The sequence below is a fragment of the Scardinius erythrophthalmus genome, assembly GCF_964197995.2.
Source record: "Scardinius erythrophthalmus genome assembly, chromosome: 12".
Lineage (NCBI taxonomy): Eukaryota > Metazoa > Chordata > Actinopteri > Cypriniformes > Leuciscidae > Scardinius > Scardinius erythrophthalmus.
In genome coordinates this window covers 6,142,580-6,164,134 of record NC_138232.1, presented here as the reverse complement: position 1 = coordinate 6,164,134, position 21,555 = coordinate 6,142,580, and the positions used below count along the sequence as shown (strand labels likewise).

At 36.9% G+C, this 21,555-nt stretch overlaps 4 protein-coding genes across 5 annotated transcripts in view; 2 read left to right on the top strand and 2 right to left on the bottom strand.

Annotated features, from left to right (window-relative positions):
- Positions 1-2,783, bottom strand: part of gnas (GNAS complex locus) — a 33,666-nt gene extending 30,883 nt beyond the window's left edge. The window contains exon 1 of the mRNA XM_081380944.1: positions 2,166-2,783. Coding sequence (XP_081237070.1) covers positions 2,166-2,421 — 256 coding nt within the window. The 5' untranslated portion in view covers positions 2,422-2,783. The remainder of the gene's footprint in view (positions 1-2,165) is intronic.
- A 2,242-nt stretch (positions 2,784-5,025) lies between these two features.
- Positions 5,026-9,001, top strand: tubb1 (tubulin, beta 1 class VI). The gene is made up of 4 exons (XM_081381642.1): positions 5,026-5,176; positions 5,873-5,981; positions 6,988-7,098; positions 7,246-9,001. Exons 1-4 carry the CDS (start codon positions 5,120-5,122, stop codon positions 8,376-8,378), a joined length of 1,410 nt encoding a protein of 469 aa, XP_081237768.1. The 5' UTR covers positions 5,026-5,119; the 3' UTR covers positions 8,379-9,001.
- An 843-nt stretch (positions 9,002-9,844) lies between these two features.
- Positions 9,845-10,647, bottom strand: atp5f1e (ATP synthase F1 subunit epsilon). The gene is made up of 3 exons (XM_081381643.1): positions 10,519-10,647; positions 10,150-10,274; positions 9,845-9,984 (listed from the first exon to the last, which is right to left on the bottom strand). The coding sequence occupies exons 1-2, from the start codon at positions 10,548-10,550 to the stop codon at positions 10,151-10,153; spliced, it is 156 nt and encodes a 51-aa protein (XP_081237769.1). The 5' UTR covers positions 10,551-10,647; the 3' UTR covers positions 9,845-9,984; position 10,150.
- A 1,621-nt stretch (positions 10,648-12,268) lies between these two features.
- On the top strand, positions 12,269-19,921 carry chmp4ba (charged multivesicular body protein 4Ba). Of its 2 annotated transcripts, XR_014031258.1 has the most exons (6): positions 12,269-12,608; positions 15,321-15,498; positions 16,321-16,432; positions 16,643-16,763; positions 17,777-18,370; positions 19,416-19,921. XR_014031258.1 is itself a non-coding variant. In XM_081381318.1 (5 exons), the coding sequence occupies exons 1-5, from the start codon at positions 12,425-12,427 to the stop codon at positions 17,839-17,841; spliced, it is 660 nt and encodes a 219-aa protein (XP_081237444.1). In that variant the 5' UTR covers positions 12,269-12,424; the 3' UTR covers positions 17,842-18,707. The 2 variants fall into 2 exon arrangements, 1 of the variants encoding a protein (XP_081237444.1); XM_081381318.1 differs by lacking the exon at positions 19,416-19,921 and having other exon boundaries at positions 17,777-18,707.
- The last annotated feature ends 1,634 nt before the right edge of the window (positions 19,922-21,555 follow it).

Here is a 21,555-nt window from a genome sequence, read left to right as displayed (position 1 = left end):
AAATGTATATGCCACAAGAATAGCACTGCAGTTTCAGAAAATAAAATGGTCTACGGAAAACATTTTCACTTCACCTTTGTACAATTTTAGAGTAGAATCAGCAATAATTATTAATTATTTTACTCTTTGCACACACACGCAACAAGTAGGGCCAGTTTAGCTGCCACAGATTAGATCTTAACCAGATGTTTTCACTGTTATGACAGTTCATGACAATCACAGAGCCACGTTTAATCCGAGTTAAAGTACTTAAATTACTTTAAATGCTCTTTTTGCACTATATAGATTTTAGAGAACATATTCAGAATTGTAGTCAATTAATATGCATTATTCAGTGCAAATCCCAAAACCAGGATTCCACCAGAATACCGCAAAACAACAGACACTTTCCATGGACAGAGAAACAAAAAGGACGTGAAACTTTAAAAACAAGTAGTCAGAGGGTAACACAAATTTTCACATGGTTTGACGCTATTTTTGAACACTTGAAAAAAACAACTCCTCCTCTAATGCATAAAAGGTTATGGGCAACATTAACTGAGAAGGAATGCATTGATGCAACTTGTGAATTCCACTAAAATAGTATATTATCAGGATCCCTTTAGCATTATTTCGCACTCGATGACTGAACATCATTCTAATATTGTATACTAATTAGGATGGATAGTATGAAAATTAGGATGCGTCTATGTGGAACTTTAAGTATTTTAGGAAAGTGACCATTATATTGGGGTAATCAAATGCAGGCTAATATAATTATTTTCATTTTTAGTCAATTTAAAAACAAAAGCATTATTTTTGTTTTTAGATTTTAATGTTACAATGTTAGAATGAAATGTGATTTTAACCACCTTTTTGCACATAATATATTGCATAGCCTGCATTACATTCACTATATTTGTTTCCATATCCTTCAATATCAACATTGTTTAAGGGATATCATTGGGCAGGATGTGATTTTTTTTTTTTTTTTTTTTTTTTATAAATACAGATTTTCTTTATCCAAATAGAAAAACGTGAGATATACATCGTATATCGCCATTTAACCAAAAAATACTGAGATATGATTTTTTTGGGGCTATATCACCCAGCTCTAGTCCAATATTTTAAATTCTGGTTATTTGCTTATGTCTTCATAAAACAGGAGACAGAAGGAGCGGGACAAGGAGTAACTTCATAAAACACTTGACTTGGAATAAACTCCACCCACAAGAATTACAGAACTAATTCCTCCACCTATCAAAACTACATCTACGATTTAGACAACATTACAAACTAAAGAATCAATGTAAGTGATGGAATAAAAATAAAAGCTTCACGTTTCTGCGTTCAAACCCTCTGCCCTGCCTATCTTGCATCCGCATATCCATAAGCGTATTACTGTAAATGCATTCTGTTTGGTTTTTTTAACTCTCTGGTAATCAACAGCAGGCCACAGATGCTCCCTCTCCATAGATGCTTGTATTTAACTCTTTTTAGTCACGATGCCCTGCAAAAAATATGTAGGCTACTTTGTATTGGGCCTAAATGATGAAGAGAGTAAAAAGAGGAAATGTGACTGAGTAAAGTAAATGTATTTTTATAATTTTAAAATGTATGCAATACATATCAACCAGCACTGTAAAAAAAAAGTTGTTGCCTTAAATTGTTTAAGTACAATCAACTTGGAAAGTCATTTCAACTTAAATTACATTACACTGGCTTAAAAAAAAAAAAGTTGAATCTAGTATGTTGCTTAAAAAAAAGTTGAAAATTGCTATACTTATTTTGATGATTTAAATCATAACTTATTGATCATATAATTTTTTACAATATACAGTAGGTCTATGTCAAAATTATCGAATGGTTCAGGCTGTTTGTTACATACGGTGGAGAAGGTCAACTCCCTAAAGTGATACAGGCCAAAATCCCAACTTTGATGCATTTAAAACTAGTTTTTATCTTGTGCTATTTTTGTTTTAGACACACACAAATCGCGCCCCTAACATCGCCAATGCTTATAAAACTACTGTTACAGTATTACGGTTTAAATGATGGTTACCACGGTAACGTGTTTTAAGGGGCCAGCCACAAACTTTGCGTTAGCATCATCATCAGCTTGCTCTTATTTACCTCGACCGCCAGCAGATAAAGTGGTCGCACCATCCCAGAAACTCGTCTCTTACCTAATAACAGCAGCCTGTGCGTTTGCTTGTACTCTCTCTTCTCAGCTTTCAGGCTCTTGTCAATGTTTCGACTCCGCTTATTCTCCGCTTTGACCCGCGCCCTCTCCTCCTCTCGCCGCCGTTCCCGGAGCTGCGGGTCACAACTGTCCGAATGGCCGGACTCGGCATCTATCCCGGGGTTCGCACCGGTCCGTCCGCCGGTGTAAGTGATGGTCGAATGTGATAACCTGGATCTGAAGCTGTGACACATCCCCATGGCCAATGCTGGGATCGAACCGTAAGGTGATTAACATCCGAATGGACTAGTCTTGTAGGATAAGAACACCATGATGATGATGATGATGATGATGATGATGATGGATATCCAGGTCAGGTGGAGAGAAGGCTCGCTATTCCCTTACAGCCTTATCGCTCAGGCTTTCCAAAGGTGTCAGTTAGCCTCATCGGATTTTCCCTCAGGTTCTGATATTTACGAGTGGACAGGAGTGAACTTTGACCTGACACGCATAGCGTACTTTTCACTGTTTGTTATTCTTGCTCTACTGTTTCTGGACCCCGCTCCAAGTCCCTCCTTGTCCGCCGGAGCTCTCGCGTGCTGATCTGAGATCAGTTCTCTCTGCCGTAACTTTTGCACAGCGTTAAATTTTCACGAGCAGCAGGGGGAGTCACTCACTCCGTGACGTTGTTTAAATATGTGTGGCTTCACAGATTATTTTTAAGGGAGATGGAAAAACTTTTTCTTAATCAATTACATTATATTATAATTGTGATTAAATTACGTAAACATAGAAATAAATATTTATATAAATTCCTTATTGAACTTACACTTATTGAGTGAAACGTAGTATTTACTTCAATTATTCCCCCCTGGCGGTAATATTATCTTGGTTGTTATTCTTGTTGTATAATGTTGTTGTTCATTGTCAATAAAAAAAAGGTCAATCAGTGACGTCACGTGGAAAAAAATGCAATCCGAATTTTACAGTTTTGTAAACGATTTATTCCCTTTTATCTATTTATAATTGTATTATATAATTGTTATTATTAATATATATTTTAATTTTGTTATAATCTATTTTATTGTATTCTATTTTATATTGGGAACTATACGGTTATCCGGACCACACCTATTTGGGTAGGGTTAGGGTTAGGGTTAGGGTTAGGGTTTAGAGTTAGGTTAACCGTTTAGTACATTTACGTGTGGTCACGTGTGGTCCGGATAACCGTATAGTACCTTTTATTGTTTTATAGGCTAACATTAGTGTAAATTGTTATTACGAGCGATAGATAGATAGATAGATAGATAGATAGATAGATAGATAGATAGATAGATAGATAGATAGATAGATAGATAGATAGATAGATAGATAGATAGATAGATAGATAGATAGATAGATAGATAGATACCAAAAAAAATCTATAACATGACTCAGTAAACATCCTGTATGTGTAGAGGGTCGAAAAATTTTAAGTTGTAATAATAATATCCTGTAGGTGGCGCTATTGTACACCATCATGCAAGTTCATGACAAATTTGACAGAAAGCATCATAAGTAGAAGCATACTCGTTCAGACTGAGTGCATACGTGTGTGTGTGTGTGTGTGTGTGTGTGTGTGTGTGTGTGTGTGTGTGTGTGTGTGTGTGTGTGTGTGTGTGTGTGAGAGAGAGAGAGCGTACAGAGCATAATGTTTTATTTTCTATACGTTGTGTCATGTTATGAATCCAAAAGTTTGTACAGATGTCACATGTGGAATGAAATAGTCTGAATAAAATACTGAATATATAAAAGTGAAGCTGACTCTCTTGCCCTTTATCGTTTGCTTTCTCTCATTCCCCCTCTTGTTCCTCTTTCTGTTTGATTTCCCTTACTAATAAAATGTCTTGAAATTATGAAAGACCTCATTGTAACTACAGATCAGACACAGTTTGAACAAACACCACATGCAGCACTTTGCTTAATAAATGACCGCTCTTCTGTTTCTTGGAAGGTTGAATAACTCGCACAATAGTTTGCCTTCTGTTCTTAATCTGTTCTACAACATGCCTCATGAACTGACATTATCTAATTCAACAGCGCTTTCGCTTCACACTTTCCTTTGACTTTGAGTCTTTTGAACAACTAAGTACTTGTGGTTTATCTTTACTTATATTATTTATGGTTGTTTGGATCTTGACAGTCAAGAATCTTCTTAATGAATGATTGAAAGATGAATTACTGAGTTCATGTTTAAATAGGGGTAAAAAATAAAATAAAAAGTTCTTGTGAAAACGACTTTGTGCACAACAGTGGCATCTGTTGGTAAAATATAAATCTGCATGTTATGTATGCTGGCCTCCAAATTACAATTCCAGACCAATAAGATATATAAGATATATATATATGTATATATAATTTGTATGATACTTATCAACCTCTTGACAATATTTATTGACGCCAATATTTGTGTTTTATAACAGCGGCAGAATTCCTGTCTGCTACTGTACAGAAATGCCAACTTCAACAACTGTAACTTGTGGCAGGAAACACCGAGACAATGAGCATGTGGTCTGTCTCTCTGACGGTCTGTCACTGCATTGCGACTGATAGGGCCTGCAGGAGTCTTATCATGAAAGCCAGAGACAGTGACTGGTCGAAGCTCATGATGATAGGACTTTGCATCCTGCATTTTATATATTAAAATGTTTCAACTATCCTTAAAAAATGTATAAATACATAAGTATTTGGTCATTCATAGTGTGCTAAACTTTGACCCTACAACACAGTTGTTCTTCACTGAAAAGCAACAGTCTCTTCTGCTGGTTTGCTAATTCGGTGTCACAATGACTAGTACGTTATGTGGCATATGGGTGACTCCCTCTTAATGATGTCAGCACTGGTATTACACACACAGTGGGCACCTCAGACTCACGGTCAAGGCTATTCCTGCTCTTTCAGCTTGCCTTATTCATCATTATGCGTGAAATTGTTCATCTACAGATCGGACAGTGTGGGAATCAGATCGGCTCTAAGGTGCGATGGCTCAAAATATGTATTTTTGTGTATACTTTATGATAAGTAGCTGCTTAACCATCTTCAACTTAACTTGATTCAAGCATGATGCATGCTTAACAGACAATTGAGCATGCATTTCTTTATTATGAGTATTTATTTTTGGTTTATTTATTAGTTTGTTTGTCTCATACGATTCTTTTATTATTGTACTTTTTTTTGGAGTTTACTGCCATTTTGAACTGCATTCTGCTAATGGCTAAATATTGCAGCAATGGCTTCAGATATAAGCTATAGCAAAAACTTTTTTGTACTACTAAAATGTATTTTTAAACTGAATAAATATTTGAAGTTATGATACGTGCGGTCATAGGGTGTTCACCCTAGTGTGGTCTACTGTAAGATAAGAGACAGAGCCTCCTCTGATGGGCTAGGCCTTCTTTATCATAGAAATGGCCTGTGAATTTCAAAGTGATAGATGCAGTAGAATTGTAGTTAAAAACAAAAAAAACAAAATGGCATCCGGAAGAACAAGTGCAAGTCACTTAAACTCAACACATAAGTCAGTTGTTGAATGTCTTGACTGTTTTTGTCATTTGCAATCTAAGGTTTCCTTCAGTACTGAAGATATCTGTTTGATTAGGTCAAAATGTAATAAATTGGTGAAATTTATGATGACTAAGTTTCAAGCTAAAAAATGGTTCAATGTGTTCGCAGTTCTGGGAGGTGATCAGTGAAGAACATGGTATTAACAGAGCAGGAACATATGAGGGCGACATGGACCTTCAGCTGCAGAGGATCAATGTGTACTTCAGTGAAGCACATGGTATGCAGACCTACACATTACCATATTATCTTAAAATATGTCTGTGCCATTGTTTTGTCTGAAGATGCATACCAGTAATGTTTTTTTTCCCCATAAGGCACATTTCTGTCAGGACCACTATCGTCAAATACGATTGGCAATTGCACACAGTTAGGATTGGCGTTATGGTTCTGTTCTGGCATGAACTCCCTGCGCACATGCAGCCAAGCATGGATAAGAGCAGGGAGAGCAGCGATAACCCCCCTTAGGGTAAACAGAACAGAACCAACATGAATGTATTGCAGATATCATTAATTCAAGATTTTAAAGTACAACATAATTCGAGAATTTATTCTAATTCAAGGGGAATCAGAATGCCATCCTGCCTGGACGAGAGGAGGAGCTGGGGAGGGAGGAGGGTAATTAGCTCCTGAGAAACGCGATAGATGCTTATAATACTGAAGGAGCTTATATATGAATACAGTGATAGGCGTCGATAGGTAGACGTGGATCAGCTGAGTGTCAGCTGATGTGAGCTTGACTAACTTGACCTGCCAAAACTGACGCGACGCTTACTTTGTAAAAGCTACTTAAATGCCCTTATTATACTAAAGTCTAATCCTGGCTTAATCTAAACCCTTTCTGTGAAATCAGGCCTACATGTTTCTGTTTGTGTTCAGTGGTTACTAAAAGTTTTTTTTTTAATCAACTGCAATGGCATTCATACATTTTTAGTGCATAAATAAATGTCTGTATTATATAACATATTATATGTGTGTAACATTCAGATTAGTATTGGGTTGTATTTTGGGATTTTATTTTGTATTGCATTGCTTTTTTCTTTTTCAATCAGGGGCAATGCATCTCGTGTTCATTTAAATGCATTTTTGTTATTATGGTGTGTTTTATATTGTAAAAAACGTTCTCAGCTGTCTTTATCTGGTAAGTGGGGCAGTCTTGCAGTCGAGGTACAGTAACTTCCCAGTAACGAAATTCTCAGTGACTGAGATGTTTCATTGCCTGTCAGGTGGCAAATATGTTCCAAGAGCATTGTTAGTGGACCTGGAGCCAGGCACTATGGACAGCGTGAGGAGCAGCCTCATCGGACAGCTCTTCAGACCGGATAATTTTATACACGGTGAGTCAATAATCATGACCACGATTTAAGTAACCACCACTTAACTCAAACTCTAAAAGCGATTGACAGAAGAGTTGATTCAGGAACAGTTTTAACCTGGCACCATAACGTCATTCCTGATGCTGTTTTCTCTCTGTAAATATAAAGGCAGTTCTGGAGCTGGCAATAACTGGGCCAAAGGTCACTATACTGAGGGCGCAGAACTTGTGGAGCAGGTTGTGGATCGTGTCCGTAATGAAGCGGAGAGCTGCGACTGCTTGCAGGGGTTCCAGTTCGTCCACTCTCTAGGCGGTGGCACTGGTTCGGGAATGGGTACCTTGATTATCAATAAGATCCGAGAGGAGTACCCCGACCGCATCATGAATAGTTTCAGCATAATGCCCTCGCCGAAGGTCTCCGATACTGTAGTGGAGCCGTATAACGCGACCCTATCAGTTCACCAGCTGATTGAGAATACAGATGAGACGTTTTGTATTGATAACGAAGCGCTGTATGATATCTGCTTCCGCACTCTCAAGCTCACAACTCCAACTTATGGAGATCTCAACCACCTCGTATCCCTCACCATGAGCGGGGTCACAACCTCCCTCCGCTTCCCAGGTCAACTGAACGCTGACCTTCGGAAGTTGGCCGTCAATATGGTGCCCTTCCCGCGTCTCCATTTCTTCATGCCTGGTTTCGCTCCTCTCACAGCACGTGGTAGCCAACAATACAGTGCCCTAACGGTGCCCGAGCTCACCCAGCAGATGTTTGACGCCCGTAACATGATGACCGCGTGTGACCCGCGTCGAGGACGCTATCTGACAGTGGCGGGCATTTTCCGTGGACGCATGTCCACTAAGGAGGTTGATGAGCAGATGCTCGCCATTCAGCAGAAGAACAGCAATTACTTCGTGGATTGGATCCCTCACAACGTCAAAGTCGTTGTTTGTGATATCCCGCCACGAGGCCTCAAAATGGCCTCCACATTCATCGGAAACAACACCGCCATCCAGGAGATATTCAAGCGCATAGGGGAGCAGTTTTCGCTCATGTTCCGACGCAAGGCCTTCCTGCATTGGTACACGGGGGAGGGCATGGATGAGCTGGAGTTCACGGAGGCGGAGAGCAACATGAATGATCTGGTTTCAGAATACCAGCAATATCAGGATGCCACAGCCGATATGGATTACGAAGCAGAAGATGAAGTGACAGAAGAGGAGGGTCTTCCATCAATAGTACACAGCACTCGAGTAGAGATTAAGACGGAGGCGGTCGCTGAAACTTCTGACAGTGAATGACGCGAGGGCACGAATATGGCACGAGTGGATGATTGTGTCAAGAGTGAGATCATTCAGTGGCCACAAAACGTATTTAGACACTTAAGATACCCTTAAAATGGATGTAATGAATTACATTGAATTAGATATAGGGGCATCTGAACTTCAAGTATGATAATCACAGTGTCATTTTGAACATCTCTTCAACATTTACAACCTATTGAAATGTATTTTTGTTTTTATATTTTATGTAATTCAATGACACTGTTCCTCAAGTGTTCAAATACTATTTGGAGCCACTGTACATAGCAAACTGTGAAATATTTCTGATCTCCAGGAGAAAATTATAAATTACACATAAGACAGATTTAAAATTCAAAAATAATTTTCCAATCTTTTAAAGATTTTTTCAAGCAGATGTACACTACTGTTCAAAGGTTTGGGGTCGTTCAGATTTTTGTAATTTGTTAAAAGCCAAGGCCTCCTTTATTTGGTCAAAAATACAGTAAACAGTAATAATGTGAATTTATTATAAATGTTGAAAAGAGTTGTACTGCTTAATATTTTTGTGGAAACCTTTGAAATTCAAATCAATTCAAATGTAAACATTATAATTATAAACCTTTGATCAATTCAGTGCATCCTTATTGAAAAAAAGTATTAATTAACTGAACCCAAACAAACAGTAGTTTATAGTATATTGTAAAGCTATATATATATATATATATATATATATATACACACACAAAATGTTGATTGTATTGTCACTGGAGAACACAATACTATTTCTGTATGTCCTGTAATAATGAAAATCTAGACATTTAAGAGAAAGAAACTTAAAGTCAAAACTGATTTTCATTTGTGTGGTGTAATACTATATAGAGGCTTTCTTCTGTCATTTTTTTTATATTCAACAGGCTACATTTCTGTTTTTGTTACTTTTACTCATCCTTTAATAGAAGCATGTTATTAATATAAAACAATTTAAATTAAAACAAAAAAAATATATTAGATGTATCTGCATAGCACTTCACTATTTATAATGCTAAGAACTTATAATTTCCTTTTCTTTGTCAATTATGTCATGCACACATCAGTTTTCATTTTTTGGACACCAGTAAGCAACAAACTATTCAATTTAAGAGGTTTTACATAATGCAAACACTGCCATATTTTAATAAAATGCTAAATACAATAATATCTGTAAGTCCTGCTGCTTTTTATCACATATCTAGTTAAACCTGATGTATACTTGTATAGCCTGTGAAATATTAATTACATACAAAGAGCATTGATAAGCCAAATCTGTCCACATCTTATGCCGAGAACATTTTACTAAAGCTTTAAATAAATATCACACAGCCAAGTGTGTGGACATTGTCAGTACTACTTACATAACAAGCAAAACTGACATGATAAATTAAAAGTAATGCACACATTTTGCCCAATGCACGCTAGCTCTTTAGACCAAGAACACAGAGTAAAGATTGTTTTAGTTTGAGACTCATAATTTATTATCAAAATAATACAGCTATTTTCATTCAATCAACATAACTGCGGGTCCTGTTGTAAATCCGACAGAGAATGTATATGGAGAAGTAGGGATTGCAGGATGTAATTGCAGCTCCTACAAAAAAAAAAAAAGCACAAAAGAACATCAATCATAACATATATCTTAGATAAAACATGGGACTAAAAAATATGTCTAAATGGTCAGTTAATGCATCACTTTCTACAACAGCAGAACAGTTCAGATAAACACTTGAATTGTTTAAAGGCATAAGGGACTCACATTATGCAGTCTTGATTTTAGTGACCTTCACATTGGTTTCTGCGTTTTTAAGCGCCTCAACTCTGATCTGTGGCTTCAGCGCTGCCCGCAGGACCCTGGCGCAGATAGCAGAGTACCTGATGTAACTGAAATGACAAGACAAATATTAGGTTACAGAATAACTCAAAAAATATATTTATATAGGTGAATTATATGTGAATTTTGATTCAAATTCAAAGTGACACTACTACTACTATCAGTCAAATGCATTGCTGTATAGAGCAAGGCCAAACCAAATTAACAGCAGCTTTATAATTTCACGGACCATAGAACGTACAGCACTTAAAATAGAAATTACACAGCTTTTACGTTGTTTAATGTTAATGGTACCTCAGCCCTGCTTGTCTCCAGTAAGCGACCATTTTTCCGTGCAAATGTGTGTCTTTCGTCCGTCAAGCGCTGCTGTGCGATTTGATCAAGGACGAGGACAAGGCCTGTGCGTACACCGGAACTCACGTCATAGGCCAGCGTACAGTCGCATTGGCTGGCAAACCTGCCAATCATTTACTCTGACCACGGAGATTTTCAAAGCGAAAGGGTTGAATTTTTGTGTAATAATATTTTAATTATAGTAAATAAAAACTGTAGATTCTTTAAATAAAAAAAAGTTGCTCCAGGTTTTGTGGCATTTAAAATGATTTAAAAAAACTATTAGCGTGAAAAAAGTCCCTTTAACTCTCACTCTCTTTCTCTCGTTATATATAACATTTAATATAAAATTCAAACGTATTTTGAGTATACATATACTATTTAAACAATCGTATTTATTGTCCGATAATTCTACATAATCATTACTAGATATTTAATATGACATAAGAATTTATTTAAATCAGAAGGTTATTTTATTTAGTAGGAACGACCCGATTTGACGGATGGTTTTGTTGCAATTTGTTTGCGTAAGATTTCATAAAACCTGATTGTTCATACCATAGGTTCATACACTTATGACCTATCAATATTCTATTTAATAATAATAATCCATTCTTTAAATAAATAAAATAATAATTTACATTAATCAAACCCTGCATTATTGTTTAAAATCATGTATAAAATGTGGTAAATTTAGTTAAAAACATTTTATGTATATGGAACTAGTATTTTAAACGTGTAATATGATGTCTTAAAACATGCCACCACCCATTTGTCAACAACGTGACATTTTTTATTATTAGTGCCATAAACCATAACAATACAATGAGACATATTCATTCAAAGATAAAATATAATAAAATAAAACTGTGCAAGAGGACAAGGACAAAATTATAATAGACAAAAAGAAAAGGGTGCCTCATATACGACAACATACCTGCTTAAAATGTTATAAGCTCTAATCGCCTTTTTACTTGAGCAGTTACACGAAACAGAACAATAAAGCTCATTGAAATCATTTTTAAAGTAAGAAAAATTTGGTTTGGAATCAGATCATTTCATTTTATGAATGTAAAACCTTTCCATTAATATTAACAATTGTATGAAGTGTGCCTTATCTTTCTCAATTCCATGATCATTGAAGTTTATTATGTCAAATCCACCCATCTGCAAAACAATGTTCAATTGAATCAAATGCTCCACATCAATCCAAAACATTAAGTATATTTTCTAATGTACAGGGTGGGCCATTTATATGGATACACCGTAATAACATGGGAATGGTTGGTGATATTAAAGTCCTGTTTGTGGCACATTAGTATATGTGAGGGGGCAAACTCCTCAAGATGGGTGGTGACCATGGTGGCCATACTAATGTGCCACAAACAGGACTTTAATATCACCAACCATTCCCATGTTATTACGGTGTATCCATATAAATGGCCCACCCTGTAGTTATTTGAGACTCTTATTTTGTAAAATAGTTAAGAACGTGACGGACAGAACCATGGATTTTCTGACAGAACGGAAGACTCACGATACGCCATCTTGTTTATATATTTTTTTCTCTGTATTAATGACTCTATTTGTGTGTTCTTACTCCTTGTATTGTAAAGATTTAATAAAGATTTAATGATAAAAAAAAATTAATAATAATAAAAAAACTCACGATACGCCATGACGTCAGCATAGGGACGTGAGTCATGTTCTTGTGACGTGATGATGTCATGCGGCCTGGGTTAGAGAAGAGGAAGCTGAAAAAACAACAACAAGCCTGTTGAGTCAGTGGCAGATAGAAGACACTCTGAGGTGACCAGTCAAGACTAGTAGTCACAAAATCAATCCTTACTGTCGTCCCGAAGGCAAAATGTCTTTGTTTGGGAAGTTATTTGGTAGCAGTGGAAAAGGGGGTAAATCTGCAAGCCCTCAAGAGGCTATCCAGCGACTGCGAGAAACAGAAGAAATGTTGACCAAGAAACAGGAATTCCTGGAGAAAAAGATCGAACAGGAGCTTGTTACGGCCAAGAGGAACGGGACGAAGAACAAAAGAGGTGAGAGATGAACTGGCTCACCTGGCATAGATTAGCTGGGTAAATCAGGTTAGGTTTGGCAGTGTGAGATATGGGGTTGTCACAGCTTCGCGTGCTTGTTAGTTTAGCTTTATGGGTTTTTTATGTTGTGTATTAGACAATTGAATTAACTAAATAATGTGTATTGTAAAGCGAAATAATATAATTAGCCGACTAATGAACAGAGCTTGTCATTCAGAGCTGTCATAGATAACTGGGGTAACTTATATGTGAAATGTTTTATTTAGGACGATACTTTTCCTTTAATTTGATCAATTCTCTCCATCAGTTCACCTTTGACCTGCCCTGGTATCCATGGTCATGATAGTTGACTCAGGGACTTTCCTCCAGAAGAGCTTCAAACAAAAATAAAGGCAATAACACACAAATTTATTCATCAATGTTATCCTGTAAATGCAGCCGGTAGTAGATAGATGCATACCGTATGTGACAAGTGTACTTTCTGCAATAGATCAGATATTGATTCGCTCTCTCATTGTTGGATTGACTTTTAAATGGACATGACAGACATTTTTTAAAAAGCTTACTTTACTTTACTTCTGAAAAGCACAATTACATAATTAATCGTTTAATTATTTTACATTCAAGTCAAGAATAGCTCAACACCCCCTCATATATTACCTTCTGTGCCATGAGAGCACAAAATAAGAAAACCATACATATTCAAAAGATTTTCAGATTCATGTTATGGCCCACGTTAACTTTGTTTGCTTGATTTGATGTGTTTATTCTGTATTATAAGTGTTTTATTGTTCTTTCTCACATTCTCTGAACTGTTAAATATGCTCTGTCCTTTTATTTTCTGATTTGACTGTCTGTTACTAGTACTTAAGTGCTAGAAACTGACCGTCTGCTCAACATAAAATCAAAAAATTGTGGTAGATCAATATGCCTTTGCCCTGGTTTCCATTAGAGTCCATTTCAGACTGTGCAAATGATGTAAACACAATTACAAGAAGCAAATTTATAAGGCTGTTTTTTCTTTTTCTGTCCCATCGATACTACTAGGGAAATCCAGAGATAGCTTCATAAATGATTTCAGTGCAATGTCAGGGCCACATTACAGAGCCATCTCTGTTGTGAGGTCTGTAACTCAACTCCACATTTAAAGTCCCCTGAACAGAGGTGATCAATAATTGATCTGATTATCCTACGAGGGCTTCTGGGACACGACAGGTGACGAAGCTGATGGTTTATGACTGCTAGGGGTGTGGGACTGATGTGTGGTCATAGTTCACACTTCCAATGCCTTCATGGAAAAAGTGTTTGTGTCATAACCTTTACGTCAGGTCACAGGTGACGTCTTTGGAATGGCCTTTTTGAACTGCTGCTGTTTTCTCTTCTACGTGTGAATTGGCAACTCAAATCACTGTTTTGTCAATGTTTAGAATTCAAATCTGTTGAAAGTAAAACTGTAACATGTTTGTGTATTGACTTTTTATGGGTGATTCTCACAAAGAACATGGTCTGAAAAATACCTTTTTTTAGGAGCATTGTGTTTTGTGTGTGTGTTTGACGTTACATTAAAATCCATTATCCTAATGTCACCCTGATTTAACAAAATACATAAATTAATATAGATAAATTAGAGGCAACTACTCATGAACAGTGTTATTTTAGTGTCATTGATGTACTATTATAGTGTTTGTTAATATTTAGATTTTTCTATTTTCATTTTAATCTTAGTTAAAGTTTTAGTAATTTTGTTGTGTTTTTGTCTTTTTTTATTATTAATGTCTATAGTTTTTAGTAAGTGTTAGTTTTAGTTTAATTGAAGTTTTAGTTATTTTAGTATTTAAGTAAAAAAAGAGAAATGGTGCTTTTTTAATACATTTTACTTCAGTTAATTTTTTTTTTTTTTATTAGTTTATTTAATGATAATAACCCTACTTAAACAATTTAAAACTGAAACAATACTTTTTTTTCATTTTATGGTTATGAGAATGGGTAGTGTTTGCATAATAATTAAAAAAAAATAATGTCACAATACAAAAAAAATCATATTGGTCCTAAAATAGGCCTTATGCAAAATATCATTTCTTTATATCATTTCGTCTTGTCTTGTTTTTTTTTCTTGTCCTGGTTATGTACTTGACAGGCTTTGCGGGTTTCACCTTTACAAGAAAAGCATATCTGTACTTGTCATCAATGCATAATTAGGCTGCCAACCACATTCTCGCTAGAAAGCAACAGGCCCTTTTCCTCTTTTTTTGCAGCACACTTGCCTGATTAAGTTTGGTGAGTGCGCCTCATTTAACCGCACCTGTACTGAGTCCCTAACTCTGCACCACTGCTTCCCTGAGAAATCATTTGAAAACCATAATTTTGATTTAGTACTGGGATTCATACACTCTGGACTTTCCACTTTACCATTTGCTGTAGATTTAATTTTCTGTGCAAGCAATTTCTTACTAAAGCATCTTGACATATCGTGGCCAAATCCCTGGGTTCTGGGTAATCGCAGGACTGGCCGCCAATAATGCATGATGCTAAATTGTAATTGAAATAAAGGAGTTATTTCAATAAAATCAATAGACCTGTAATTACATACAGTAGTACTCTTTTAAATAAACCCCAGATTTAATGTTATGCAATAATATTCCATGGGGTTCCCAAATTCTCTGTATTTTGTCCTTTAATCGTAACATTTACCTTTCTTCCCTTTTGAAACAGCTGCATTACAGGCACTGAAGCGTAAGAAGCGCTACGAGAAGCAGTTAGCCCAGATTGATGGCACCCTTTCTACCATTGAGTTCCAGCGGGAGGCACTAGAGAACGCCCACACCAACACTGAGGTCATCAAGAATATGGGCTATGCTGCTCAGGCCATGAAGACTGCCCATGACAACATGTGAGGAGTTTCTTTTCTTCTTATCAGTGCTTCCCTTTCCTTTCCAGAGGCCTCTCTATTAGCCTCGCTGTGGCAAGGTTTTGGGTTTATCCATAAACAAGTTAAATTTACCAATGCAAGCTATTGGGATTATGGTACTTTGAAATGGGATATAGCTAAATTAAATGTTAAAGGGATAGTTCACCCAAAAATGTCATCATTTACTCACCCTCATGTTGTTCCAAAACTGTAAGACTTTCATTCGTCTTTGGAACAAAAATGAAGATCTTTTTGATGAAATCTGAGAGCTTTCTGTCCCTCCATTGACAGCAACGCTACTGACACTTTGACGCTTCAAAAAGTTCATAAAGAGATCGTAAAACTAATCCATATGAATTAAGCGGTTTAGTCAAAATTTTCTGAAGAGACTTGATCGCTTTATATGATGAACAGATTTAATTTAGGCTTTTATTCACATATAAACATTCATCAACTCACACATCAGTTGTGGTAAACGGAAACTCAAGCATGTTCGCTTGACGTGCGAGAACCAATGAGGTTCATTCTTGTGTTACGCAGCAGGATTGAGCTTCAGCAAGAACCAATGAGGTTCATTCTCGTGTTGGCGGGACAGAATGGAGGGACCGAAAGCTCTCAGATTCCATAAAAAAGATTTTCATTTGTGTTCTGAAGATGAACGAAAGTCTTACGGGTTTGGAATGACATGAGGGTGAGTAAATGAGGACAGGATTTTCATTTTTGGGTGAACTATGTCTTTAAATATATTGGCAGGAGATCATAAAGTTGAGTTTATAATTCAGTCTGTTGTCTGTGTACCTTCAGGGACATCGACAAAGTGGACGAACTTATGCAGGACATCACAGAACAGCAGGAGCTGGCACAAGAAATTTCAGACGCAATCTCAAAGCCTGTTGGATTTGAGGACTTTGATGAAGTAAGATTAAAACAAGCACACTTCTCAATTTTCGGGAGGCAACGTTTACACCTGAGATGATAACATTGATTAAAAAAAAAAAAAATTACTCTCCCCAAACTTTTGATGTGTAGTGAATGTAGTGATGTACATCCGCTTAAATCCAATCACAAGTGGTCACATTTGAGAGGCATGTAGTACTAGGTATAAACAGATTGTGTGTTGTTTCAGGATGAGCTGTTAGCTGAACTGGAAGAGCTGGAGCAGGAAGAGTTGGATAAGAACCTTCTGGAGATCGGAGACAATGTACCACTGCCAAACGTGCCCTCTACATCCTTACCTTCCAGACCAGGTACTAAACACACACGCACACACACACACACACACACACAGACGTTTGTTTCACTATATTAGTAAGGCCATTGCATAGACTCCCATTGATTTTCTATCAGATTAATGATATTTTCTATGGCCTAACCCAACCCCTACCCTTAAAGGCAGGCATACACTGTGTGAGTTCAGGCACTCGGGACGGGAGGTCATTTGCACGTTGCGATTCAATTAACCTGATAATTTTAATTAAAGCAGCTGGTACACAGCAATCACATGAGCTTTCTTGCTAAACACAGAGACTGGAGCTTTCAATGTTGCTGATATAGCTTTAGATAGAAACAAGAAAGAAAATAAAAAGACGAGTGTTCAAATGATTTGGTAGATCGCAGAGAACAACACAGCCATTCCCTACAATAAAAACAACTAGAGAGTGTATTTGTGTGTGTGTCAGTGTATGCGCACGCTGTAGGGTTGCAGCCACTGGGCTATAATAATATTCATAGATCTAGCGGTTGTGTATGATTTGGCAATAGGGGACAGCATATACACTGGTCAAAACTTTACACTGGCTCGTAATTCCTCTCACACAATGCGAGCCACGACCATAAGAGCATCAATGATTTCCAGACGATTTCTCCCGAGAGAAAAAAAATCTCCTGCGCGCTCATACATCAGCAAAAATCTCACCGTGTGTGCCTGGCTAAAACCTACCCACCACAGAAACGTGCAAAACTCTGCATTTAAATAAAACAGTGTGTGTGGACAGTGTGTCATGCTGCGTATGAGACTGTTAGGGAGAGATTTTTAATTGTAATTGATCATAAATTAATAAATGGTCACTTATTTGAAAAAAGTAACTGGTATTATGTTTTTAAAAAAAATTACTTCACTTGTTACTAATTTTTCTATCACACAAATCGTGTCAAATAACTTCTGGCACTGCATATCGTTCCTTTAGACTCCTGCAAATGTATTTACAATGGGCCTGCCCTGTATTAAATGCAGTTTTTGAATGTCTTTTTGCGCTTGCAGCAAAGAAGAAAGAAGAAGAGGATGAGGATGACATGAAAGACCTGGAGGCATGGGCTGCCAATTAATGCTTGTTCTGCTCCGCCGAAACCCATACTATACAAGGCATAAACCTCACTCCGATACCTGTTACTAAAGGACCTGGAAGGACTCTTCAGTATGTTACAGTATGTTGTCTTTGTGTCTAAAGTAGGTTAATATATAAACACACACGAGAGGAAAACAAAAACATTATTGCAAATGCTCAAAAAAAGAACAGATCCCCACCAGGCTTACAGTCGACACACTCATCTACGCAAGTCTGAGATTTCTCCTGGTTTCTCCTCATCTCTGGATTGTTCTGACATGAAACAGGCTTGTTGTAGATCAGTGTTTGTGTCCGTTACCTGTACTCATATATTTTCAGACTTCCACCTCAAGGAGTCCTCCGCTTGCTCCAAGAAACCAGTACACACGGAAACCCTTTGCACGCAGGGGACACGGTGTCTGTAACGTTTTACGTCATGTTTTTTGGAGAGAACATGTGGTATATTACGAGTTTATATCACTAAAAACGCATTGTTCACGTGCACGCATTCAAGTTCTGTTAAAAGCACTGTAAGCCCTTTTTGATTCTGTGCATCGAGCATTTCAGATATTGATGCAAGTGTAGGTGCTTCCCACGTACAAGAACCGCACTGCCCACGGGACGTCCTATATCAGCACTTAGGCTTTATGACTACAAGACCTGGTCTCCATTTTGGGGCTGAGGTGGGCATGAAGTTGTCGAGATCCTCCTCTTGAACATGCATCAAGTTTGAGTGGTGAGAGGCTTCTACTGTACATAGCATCTCTCTTTAAAGGGATAGTTCACTTTGAAATTACATTTTGGTATGTTTTAGCTTACCTCAAGGGCATCCAAGATGTAGGTGTCTTTTTTTCCGCAGTAGTTTCAATTTTGATATTTTTAGGCCAAACCGTTCTTGTCTGTCAGTTATATCATGCAGGTCTATGGACACTGTCTCAAAGAGCATGCACAGAGTCCAAATTAAAACAATTCCCCATCGTCCAAATTAAACAATTCCCCATCGTAAGTACACATTGATGGCCTAAGACACGGAACGAGCGGTTTGTGTGAGAAAACGAACAGTAGTTATATAGTTTTTACCTCTTATACACAGCCACGTCCAAGTGATCTGAGGGCGCGGGCGCATCCTGGTGTGTGACGTGTGCGCAGACTGGTGCATAGATATATATACACTAGATGTCGCATTAAAGACATTCGTTCCAATGAACTGCCGTAGCCATCTAGTGTATATATATCTATGCACACGTCACACATCAGGATGCGCCCGCGCCCTCAGATCACTTGGACGTGGCTGTGTTATAAGAGGTAAAAACGATATAAATACTGTTCGTTTTCTCACACAAACCGCTCGTTTCGTGTCTTAGGCCATCAATGTGTACTTACGATGGGGAATTGTTTAATTTGGACTCTGTGCATGCTCTTTGAGGGGGTGACCATAGACCTGCATTAAATGATTGACAGACAAGAACGGTTTGACCTAAAAATATCAAAATTGAAACTACTGCGGAAAAAAAGACACCTACATCTTGGATGCCCTTGAAGTAAGCTAAAACATACCAAAATTTAATTTCAAAGTGAACTATCCCTTTAATGGCATGATGGTTTACGGTCTCCTGACAGCATGGGATTCTTATATTGAATAGGAGTCTTCACTCAAGAATCATGTGCTGTATTTGAGATAGTTCAGAAATACTGGCTTGTGACTCCAAGATATCTTTACACTAGAAGTGGTTTATTGAAATGTGTGTTGTATTAGGGGGGGAAACGACTTGGCTCGTTGTAGTTTTCAGACGTTTGTCTTATTTTTGAGGTGTGAATGCATTCAAACGAATTTCTACCTGGACAGACAGCACAGATTAATGTAATATCATGCTATATTTTACAAAGTTCACTATTATGATGTTCTGGTACAGTGGGTTTTTTTTTCTTTCTTTCCCCCTCTCCTGAGAATCTATAAAAACATTTATTTATCAGACTCTGAAGGTTTCATTGACATTGTTTATTGTTTGTTTGTCTTTTTGACACTCATTTATTGTCCTCTGCCTTTCAACCTTACACCTACATTAAAGTTTTGCCAAATTAACACTTCTCTGGATTTTTATTTGCCCATTAGATGTTCGTTGTCGTCATTTTCGTGCATTTCAAAGCATCACTGTTCAGCTTAAAAACATGTTTTTGAATATTGAATATTGAAATATGTATTTGTAGAAATAGTATCACCAGACAAGAGGCCTGAGAGTATATCTTTTTTATTTTAAAATACCCACTGTTCTGTTACATGCATACAGTCAGAAATATTTTAGAGACAATAATGGAATATAATATATTATGGTACTTTTCTGTTTGTTTCTTGCAGTGGAAAGTAAAATGATTTTGAAGCAACATGTAGTAATGGAAACTGATTTGCACAGGATGTGAAAGACAAGCTTTTAATACATTTGTATGTTTTCATTATATTGTAGGTGCTGGATTTGTCATTGTTATATCACTATCATTATAATCTCATTTATTGTTATTAAAATATTTTTACTGAGTTTCCTAGTCCTGATACATGACTTCAGCACAGTAATAACACATATATGAAAAAGTTCATCCATATGCAATATGGATTAAAATTTTGGTTCTGTGAGATTTTTTTAAAGAAATGAATACTTTCATTCAGCAAGGACACATTAAATCGTCGATAAAAAGTGACAGTAAAGACATTTATAATGTTGCATGGATTTCTATTCATCAAAGATTCAGAAAAAATCCATCACGGCTTACACAAAAATATTAAGCAGCGCAACTGTTTTTTAACATTGATAATGAGCAGCAAATCAGCATATAAGAATGATTTCTGAAGGATCACGTGACACTGAAGATTAAGAAAATTCATTCAGCTTTGCCATCACAGGAGTTAATTAAATATGAATATAAATCAAAATATTTATAGATTAAAAATACATTGCAAGAGAAAACATTTAGATACTTTTACAGTATTTTGATTAAGTAGCCTAAATGCAGCCTCAAAAACATTAAAAAAAATCTTACCAATCCCAGACTTTTCAAACCGTAGCCTACTTGAAGTAATAATCTACCTCAACATTTAAATTCAGATCAGTCAGTTGCATTTAATCATTTTATGATCGACAGGGTGTTCTGTAAATCAGTCAGTAATATGTAAATATTTAGTCTTTCATGCTTAATTTCTTCACACAAAACCACAATGTTCACATATGGGGATAAACATGGGGCATATTTTCAGGGTTCACTGAATGGACTTTATACAGGAGGCCCCAGTGTCATCCAAAAGTTCAACTCTGTTCAGCTGAAAATGTTCATAACGTCTCTAGTTTACCAGGATTATACTGGGGGGAAAATCACTCATTCATTTGCTCATTCCAAATAGATTTGTAGAGAATGTAAACTGGTTTTGTCAACAGATTCTGCCTTTAAAACATTTTAAACTGTAACATTTATGAAAAGCCCAATACGCTTTCTTCCCACAAGCTCAGATCCGCTGTTAAATATTAGTAAAAACACCCAAAGCCAGTTGAAACTTGTTGTACTTGTATATTATTCAAGACCTCTCCACATTCCAAATGATATTACATAGCCTAAACAACCGTGGATTCTTATAGGCTACCGTAGGGCCAGATAAACACGCCCACCGCCGTTTATTTAGAACGACAAGGCGTGGCATTTTTCAGCCAATGAGAAACGACATACAGCC